The sequence below is a fragment of the Hemitrygon akajei genome, unplaced genomic scaffold (genome assembly GCF_048418815.1).
Source record: "Hemitrygon akajei unplaced genomic scaffold, sHemAka1.3 Scf000052, whole genome shotgun sequence".
In the NCBI taxonomy this organism is placed as follows: domain Eukaryota; kingdom Metazoa; phylum Chordata; class Chondrichthyes; order Myliobatiformes; family Dasyatidae; genus Hemitrygon; species Hemitrygon akajei.
In genome coordinates this window covers 6,628,240-6,636,771 of record NW_027331938.1, presented here as the reverse complement: position 1 = coordinate 6,636,771, position 8,532 = coordinate 6,628,240, and the positions used below count along the sequence as shown (strand labels likewise).

The following is an 8,532-nucleotide window of genomic DNA, read 5'->3' as shown; positions in this document are numbered from 1 at the left end:
TGTATACTTGCCTGAAGGTGGAATCTCATGTGGATAGGGTGGTGAAGAAAGCTTTTGGTATGCTGGCCTTTATAAATCAGAGCACTGAGTATAGGAGTTGGGATGTAATGTTAAAATTGTACAAGGCATTGGTGAGGCCGAATTTGGAGTATTGTGTACAGTTCTGGTCACCGAATTATAGGAAAGATGTCAACAAAATAGAGAGAGTACCGAGGAGATTTACTAGAATGTCACCTGGGTTTCAGCACCTAAGTTACAGGGAAAGGTTGAGCAAGTTAGGTCTTTATTCTTTGGAGCGTAGAAGGTTGAGGGGGGACTTGGTAGGGGCATTAAAAATTACGAGGGGGATAGATGGAGTTGACGTGGATAGGCTTTTTCCATTGAGAGTAGGGGAGATTCAAACAAGAGGACATGAGTTGGGAGTTAGGGGGCAAAATTTTAAGTGTAACTCGAGGGGGAATTTCTTTACTCAGAGAGTGGTAGCTGTGTGGAATGAGCTTCCAGTAGAAGTGGTTAAGGCAGGTTCGATATTGTAATTTAAAGTAAAATTGGACAGGTATATGGACAGGAAAGGAATGGAGTGTTATGGGCTGAGTGCGGGTCGGTGGGACTAGGTGAGAGGAAGCGTTCAGCACGGACTAGAAGGGCCGAGATGGCCTGTTCCCGTGCTGTAATTGTTACATGGTTACATGAGAAATAATTCTTTCTTTATCACAAATCTTTTGGTAATTTACAGCAAATTTTATTATCCATAAGTGTCAATACAGCAATAAGAAACCTTCATTTATATTTTTTAAGTCAGACATCAAAACGATATAACTGACCGGCGACAAGGAGTGACCGGTTGAATAATCAATCCCGTTTCACACCGTCACTCTGCATCGGTGAACCGATGATTATAAAATCACACTTCAGGGCCGTGTCCGGGATCGCTGCAGATCCAGGGTCACTGCCGAGGGATTTGTCCATTTAACATCATTATATCGGCCAGGCTGCCGAATGCACCGTCCTCAGCAAAGGGAGCAAAAGGATTCTCTCCCAGGATCATACCCCCCCACCCCGGGACACCGGTGTCCCAGACTAAGACCCGGACCCCGGGCTCTTCCTGTCCGGTTAATTCCCCGGGGAGTCACGTGGGGAATCTCGAACACGCACATCCGGCGGAAGCTGCCCCGCCGGACAACAGGCGGATACACGTCATGGCGGGACCGCTGCGAGGGACGCACACAACGCGAGGACCGAGCCGGTTCCGTTAAAACCGTTGGGAATCAGCCCGGCGCGCGGCCGATAAAGGTGAGGGTGGGAGTTAAAGGTGAGGGCGGGGAGTCGGCCAAATGTCCCCACCCCGCGGGCGGGGATGTTCACACGGTCACTCTCAGTCCGGGTCTGGGTTCCTGCAGAGATCTCAGTTCCTTCATCCCGGTCTCACTGAACCGATTGTCCCACAGCCTGAAACAGATGGGAGAATAAAGATGAAATAAACAGATTACACAACAGTGTCAGTAGCAGAAGACCGGGGTTAATGTTTCAACAACACTCACAGACAAATATCACCAGAAAAACCGCGGATCCGCTGATATTTTATCACATTGAACATTAACACAAACACTCACAGGATCCACTTCAGACTAAGGAGGGTCTGTATGAGGCGGCGGAGAGCGGGGACAGATCGGTCTGTCAGAGAGTTTTCACTCAGGTCCAGATCCTTCAGTGATGGGTTTGTACTGAGAGCGGAGGCGAGATCCTCGGCACCGGAATCTGTGAGACCGACACTGTTCAGCCTGGAGATGAGAGAGAGTGAGGGTGAAGGACACAGAGAGACAGGAGACGGTACAAATCCCCAGTGTTTATCAGTAACACAATTACTGATCACATTAATGTTCAGTGTCAGACACCCAGTGACTGTAAACACAATCTCCCACAGTCTGGTACTTACCACAGTGTCTGTATTTTACACTCCGGGTTCCTCAGAGCCGCAGACACCAGTTTCACTCCTGAATTTCCCAGTTTATTATTGTTCAGTCTAAACACAAACAGACAAATTGATGAACATAGTGATTAAAACCGTGTGTCTGGGGGCATTTCTCTCACTCGGATATTTCAGGGAGCATTAAACCCTTTATTAATTCACTAATCGTAGTTCCCATCACTGTCAATGACCCTCACTGCCCAGCTCCAATGAATTCACCGAATGTCAGTAATTTCGTCTGTCGGTGTGACCCTGTAAACTCCACATATTCTCTCTTATTCCCTGATGGATAGAAAAGTGTTCCTGAGGTGAGACAATCGGAAAGGGCAGGGGTGAAGGGGAGAAAGTCAAACAGTGAGGAAGATTTGAGAATCGGGAAATGTCGATGGGAGATGGAGGAAGAGACATCTCCTAAGGTAAAGGATGGAAAGACACAGAAGGAAGCGGATGTGGAAGAGAGATCCCACAAGAGGAAGTGGGGTGGGGGAGAGAGATCCCACAGGAGGAAGGGGGATGTGGGACAGAGATCCCACAAGAGGAAGGGGGATGGGAAAGAGAGATACCACAAGAGTAAGGGGGATGGAGGACAGAGATCCCACAGAAGGAAGTTGGATGGAGAAGAGAGATCACACAGGAGGACGGGGGATGGGGGAGAGAGATCCCACAGGAGGAAGGGGGATGGGAGAGTGAGATCCCACAGGAGGAAGTGGGATGGGGAAGAGAGATCCCACAGTAGGAAGTGGGATGGGGAAGAGAGATCCCACAGGAGGAAGGAGGGTGGCGGAGAGAGATCCCACAGGAGGAAAGGGGATGGGGGAAACAGATCACACAGGAGGAAGGGGATGGGGGACAGAGATCCCACTGGTGGAAGGGGATGGGGGAGAGAGAACCTACAGGAGAAAGGGGGAAGTGGAAGAGAGATCCCACAGGAGGAAGGGGGATGTGGAAGAGAGATCCCACAGGAGGAAGGGGGATGGAGGACAGAGATCCCGCAGGTGGAATGGGGATGTGGGAGAGAGTTCCACCAGGAGGAAGGGGGATGTGGGAGAGAGTTCCCACAGGAAGAAGGGGGATGTGGGAGAGAGATCCCACAGGAGGAAGGGGGATGTGGGAGAGAGATCCCACAGGAGGAAGGGGGATGTGAAAGAGAGATCCCACAGGAGGAAGGGGGATGTGGAAGAGAGATCCCACAGGAGGAAGGGGGATGGGGAAGAGAGATCCCACAGGAGGAAGGGGGATGTGGAAGAGAGATCCCACAGGTGGAAGGGGGATGGAGGAGAGAGATCCCACAGGAGGAAGGGGGATGTGAAAGAGAGATCCCACAGGAGGAAGGGGGATGTGGAAGAGAGATCCCACAGGAGGAAGGGGGATGGGGGAGAGAGATCCCGCAGGTGGAATGGGGATGTGGGAGAGAGTTCCCACAGGAAAAAGGGGGATGTGGGAGAGAGATCCCACAGGAGGAAGGGGGATGTGGGAGAGAGATCCCAAAGGAGGAAGGGGGATGTGGGAGAGAGTTCCAACAGGAGGAAGGGGATGGGGGAGAGAGATCCTACAGAAGGAAGGGGGAGAGAGATCCCACAGGAGGAAGGTGGAGAGAGATCCCACAGGAAGAAGGGGGACGGGGAAGAGAGATCCCACAGGAGGAAGGGTGACGGGGGAGAAATATCACACACGAGGAAGGGGATGGGGGAGAGAAATACCACAGGAGGAAGGGGGATGTGGGAGAGAGTTCCCACAGGAGGAAGTCTCCCACACGAGGAAGGGGGACGGGAGAAAGAGATCCCACAGGAGGAAGGGGAACGGGGGAGAGAGATCCCAGAGGAGGAAGGGAGATGGGGAAGAGAAATCCCACAGGAGGAACGGGGATCCAACAAGAGGAAGGGGTATGGGGTAGAGAGATCCCACAATAGGAATGGTGGTAGGTGGAGAGAGATCCCACAGGAGGATGGGGGATGGGGAAGAGAGATCCCACAGGAGCAACGGGGACGGGGGAGAGAGATCCCACAGGAGGAAGGGGGATGGGGGATAGAGATCCCACAGGAAGGGGAATGGGGAAGAGGGATCCCACCGGAGGAAAGGGATTGGGAAGAGAGATCCCACGGGCGGTTGGGGGAAGGGGAAGAGATATCCCACAGAGGAAGGGGGATGGGGGAGAGAGATCACACAGGAAGGGGGATGGGGAAGACGGATCCCCCCGGAGGAAAGAGATAGGGAAGAGAGATCCCACAGGAGGAAGGGGGACGGGGGAGAGAGATCCCAAAGGAGGAAGGGGGACGGGGGAGAGAGAACCCACAGGAGGAATGGGGACGGGGAAGAGGGATCCCACAGGGGGAAGCGGGATTCAGGAAGAGAGATCCCATAGGGGGAAGGGAGATGGGGATTAGAGATCCCACAGGAGGAAGCAGAAATAGGAACAAAGATCCCGCAGGAGGATTTGGGATGGGGAAAATGGATCCCACAGAAGGTAAGGGGATGGGGTAGAGAAACCCCCCTGGGAGTAGGGGGAATGGGAATAGAGGCCCTACAAGGTGTATGGTTAGAGCGATCCCATGGGAGGAAGCGGGATGGGGAAGGTAGATCCCACAGGGGGAAGCGGGATGGGGAAGAGAGATCACACAGGGGGAAGGGAGATGGGGATTAGAGATCCCACAGGAGGAAGGGGGATGCGGAAGAGAGATCCCACAGGAGGAAGGGGGATGTGTAAGAGAGATCCCACAGGAGGAAGGGGGATGTGGAAGAGAGATCCCACAGGAGGAAGGGGGATGGGGGAGAGAGATCCCGCAGGTGGAATGGGGATGTGGGAGAGAGTTCCCCCAGGAGGAAGGGGGATGTGGGAGAGAGTTCCCACAGGAAGAAGGGGGATGTGGGAGAGAGATCCCACAGGAGGAATGGGGATGTGGGAGAGAGATCCCACAGGAGGAAGGGGGATGGGGGAGAGAGATCCCGCAGGTGGAATGGGGATGTGGGAAAGAGTTCCCCCAGGAGGAAGGGGGATGTGGGAGAGAGTTCAAACAGGAAGAAGGGGGATGTGGGAGAGAGATCCCAGAGGAGGAAAGGGGATGTGGGAGAGAGATCCCAGAGGAGGAAGGGGGATGTGGGAGAGAGTTCCAACAGGAGGAAGGGGATGGGGGAGAGAGATCCCACAGGAGGAAGGTGGAGAGAGATCCCACAGGAAGAAGGGGGACGGGGAAGAGTGATCCCACAGGACGAAGGGGGACGGGGGAGAGAGATCCCACAGGAGGAAGGGGATGGGGGAGAGAGATCCCACAGGAGGTAGGGGGATGTGGGAGAGAGATCCCACAGGAGGAAGGGGAATGGGGGAGAGAGATCCCACGGGAGGAAGGGGAACGGGGGAGAGAGATCCCAGAGGAGGAAGGGGGACGGGGGAGAGAGATCAAACAGGAGGAAGGGGAACGGGGAAGAGAGATCCCACAGGAGGAATGGGGACGGAGCAGAAAGGTCCCACAGGAATAAGGGGGATGGGGGACAGAGATCCCACAAGAGGAAGTGGGATTGGGCAGAGAGATCCCACAAGTGGAAAGGGGATGGGGAAGAGAGATCCCACAGGAGGAAATGGGATGGGGCAGAGAGATCCCACAGGAGGATGGGGGATGTGGAAGAGAGATCCCACAAGAGGAAGGGGGATGGGGGAGAGAGATCCCACAGGAGGAAGGGGATGGGCGAGAGAGATCCCACAGGAGGAAGGGGGATCGGGAGAGAGATCCCACAGGAGGAAGGGGGATGGGGGACAGAGATCCCACAGGAGGAAGGGGGATGGGGAAAAGAGGTCCCACAGGAGGAAGGGTGATGGGGATGAGAGATCCCGCAGGTGGAAGGGGGATGTGGGAGAGATTTCCACACAGGAAGAAGCGAGATGGTGGAGAGAGATCACACAGGAGGAAGGGGGACGGGGGAGAGAGATCCCAGAGGAGGAAGTGGGACGGGGGAGAGAGATCAAACAGGAGGAAGGGGAACGGGAGAGAGAGATCCCAGAGGAGGAAGCGGTACGGGGGAGAGAGATCAAACAGGAGGATGGGGGACGGGGAAGAGAGATCCCACAGGAGGAATGGGGACGGAACAGAATGATCCCACAGGAGAAATGGGGATGGGGGACAGAGATCCCAAAGGAGGAAGGGGGATGGTGGAGAGAAATCCCACAAGAGGAAGGGGCCGGGGGAGAGAGATCCCACAGGAGGAATGGGGACGGGGAAGAGGGATCCCACACGGGGAAGCGGGATGGGGAAGAGAGATCCCAAAGGGGGAAGGGAGATGGAGGTTAGAGATCCCACAGGAGGAAGCAGAAAGGTTAACAAAGTTCCCGCAGGGGGATTTGGGATGGGGAAAATGGATCCCACAGAAGGTAAGGGGATGGGGTAGAGAAACCCCCCTGGGAGTAGGGGGGATGGGAATAGAGGCCCTACAAGGTGTATGGTTAGAGAGATCCCATGGGAGGAAGCGGGATGGGGAAGATAGATCCCACAGGGGGAAGCGGAATGGGGAAGACAGATCACACAGGGGTAGGGAGATGGGGATTAGAGAACCCACTGGAGGAAGGGGGATAGGGAAGAGAGATCCCTCAGGAGGAAGGAGGAAGGTAAAGAGAGATCCCACAGGAGGAACGGGGATGTGGAAGAGAGATCCCACAGGATGAAGGGGGATGGGGGAGAGAGATCCCGCAGGTGGAATGGGGATGTGGGAGAGAGTTCCCCCAGGAGGAAGAAGGATGTGGGAGAGAGTGCCAACAGGAAGAAGGGGGATGTGGGAGAGAGATCCCACAGGAGGAAGGGGGATGTGGGGGAGAGATCCCACAGGAGGAAGTGGGATCGGGGAGAGAGATCCCGCAGGTGGAATGGGGATGTGGAAGACAGTTCCCCCTGGAGGAAGGAGGAAGGTGAAGAGAGATCCCACAGGAGTAAGGGGGATTGGGAAGAGAGATCCCACAGGAGGAAGGTGGATGGGGGAGAGAGATCCCGCAGGTGGAATGGGGATGTGGGAGAGAGTTCCCCCAGGAGGAAGGGGGATGTGGGAGAGAGTTCGCACAGGAAGAAGGGGGATGTGGGAGAGAGTTCCCACAGGAAGAAGGGGGATGTGGGAGAGAGATCCCACAGGTGGATGGGGGATGTGGGAGAGAGATCCCAGAGGAGGAAGGGGGATGTGGGAGAGAGTTCCAACAGGAGTAAGGGGATGTGGGAGAGAGATCCCACAGGAGCAAGGGGTAGAGAGATCCCACAGGCGGAAGGGCATGGGGGAGAGAGATCCCACAGGAGGAACGGGGAGAGAGATCCCACAGGAGGAAGGGGGATGGGGGAAGAGAGATTCCACTGGAGGAAGGGGATGGGGGAGAGAGATCCCACAGGAGGAAGTAGGATGTGGAAGAGAGATCCCACAGGAGGAAGGGGGATGTGGAAGAGAGATCCCACAGGAGGAAGGGGAATGGGGGAGAGAGATCCCACAGGAGGAAGGGGGATGGGGGACAGAGATCCCACAGGAGGAAGGGGGATGTGGGAGAGAGTTCCCACAGGAGGAAGTCTCCCACAGGAGGAAGGGGAACGGGAGAAAGAGATCCCACAGGAGGAAGGGGAACGGGGGAGAAAGATTAAAAAGGAGGAAGAGGGACGGGGAAGAGAGATCCCACAGGTGGAATGGGGACGGAGCAGAAGGATCCCACAGGAGGAAGGGGGATGGGGGCAGAATCCCACAGGAGGAAGGGGGATGGGGGAGAGAAATCCCGCAGGTGGAAGGGGGATGTGGGAGAGATTTCCCACAGGAGGAAGCGAGATGGTGGAGAGAGATCACACAGGAGGAAGGGGGACGGGGGAGAGAGATCCCAGAGGAGGATGTGGGACGGGGGAGAGAGATCAAACAGGAGGAAGGGGAACGGGAGAGAGAGATCCCAGAGGAGGAAGGGGTACGGGGGAGAGAGATCCCACAGGAGGAATGGGGACGGGGAAGAGGGATCCCACACGGGGAAGCGGGATGGGGAAGAGAGATCCCAAAGGGGGAAGGGAGATGGGGGTTAGAGATCCCACAGGAGGAAGCAGAAAGGGGAACAAAGTTCCCGCAGGGGGATTTGGGATGGGGAAAATGGATCCCACAGAAGGTAAGGGGATGGGGTAGAGAAAACGCCCTGGGTGTAGGGGGGATGGGAATAGAGGCCCTACAAGGTGTATGGTTAGAGAGATCCCATGGGAGGAAGCGGGATGGGGAAGATAGATCCCACAGGGGGAAGCGGAATGGGGAAGACAGATCACACAGGGTTAGGGAGATGGGGATTAGAGATCCCACTGGGGGAAGGGGGATAGGGAAGAGAGATCCCTCAGGAGGAAGGAGGAAGGTAAAGAGAGATCCCACAGGAGGAACGGGGATGTGGAAGAGAGATCCCACAGGAGGAAGGGGGATGGGGGAGAGAGATCCCGCAGGTGGAAGGGGGATGTGGGAGAGATTTCCCACAGGAGGAAGCGAGATGGTGGTGAGAGTTCCCACAGGAAGAAGGGGGATGTGGGAGAGAGATCCCACAGGAGGAAGGGGGATGCGGGAGAGAGATTCCACAGGAGGAAGTGGGA

At 55.6% G+C, this 8,532-nt stretch overlaps 1 protein-coding gene across 1 annotated transcript in view; it reads right to left on the bottom strand.

The window, feature by feature from the left end:
- Positions 1-878: 878 nt before the first annotated feature.
- The window catches only part of LOC140721221 (NACHT, LRR and PYD domains-containing protein 3-like), a 56,417-nt gene continuing 48,763 nt past the window's right edge, over positions 879-8,532 (bottom strand). Inside the window, exons 9-11 of the mRNA XM_073036075.1 lie at positions 1,937-2,023; positions 1,614-1,781; positions 879-1,449 (exon numbers count right to left, since the gene is read on the bottom strand). Of these exons, the coding sequence (XP_072892176.1) occupies positions 1,362-1,449; positions 1,614-1,781; positions 1,937-2,023 (343 nt within the window). The 3' untranslated portion in view covers positions 879-1,361. The remainder of the gene's footprint in view (positions 1,450-1,613; positions 1,782-1,936; positions 2,024-8,532) is intronic.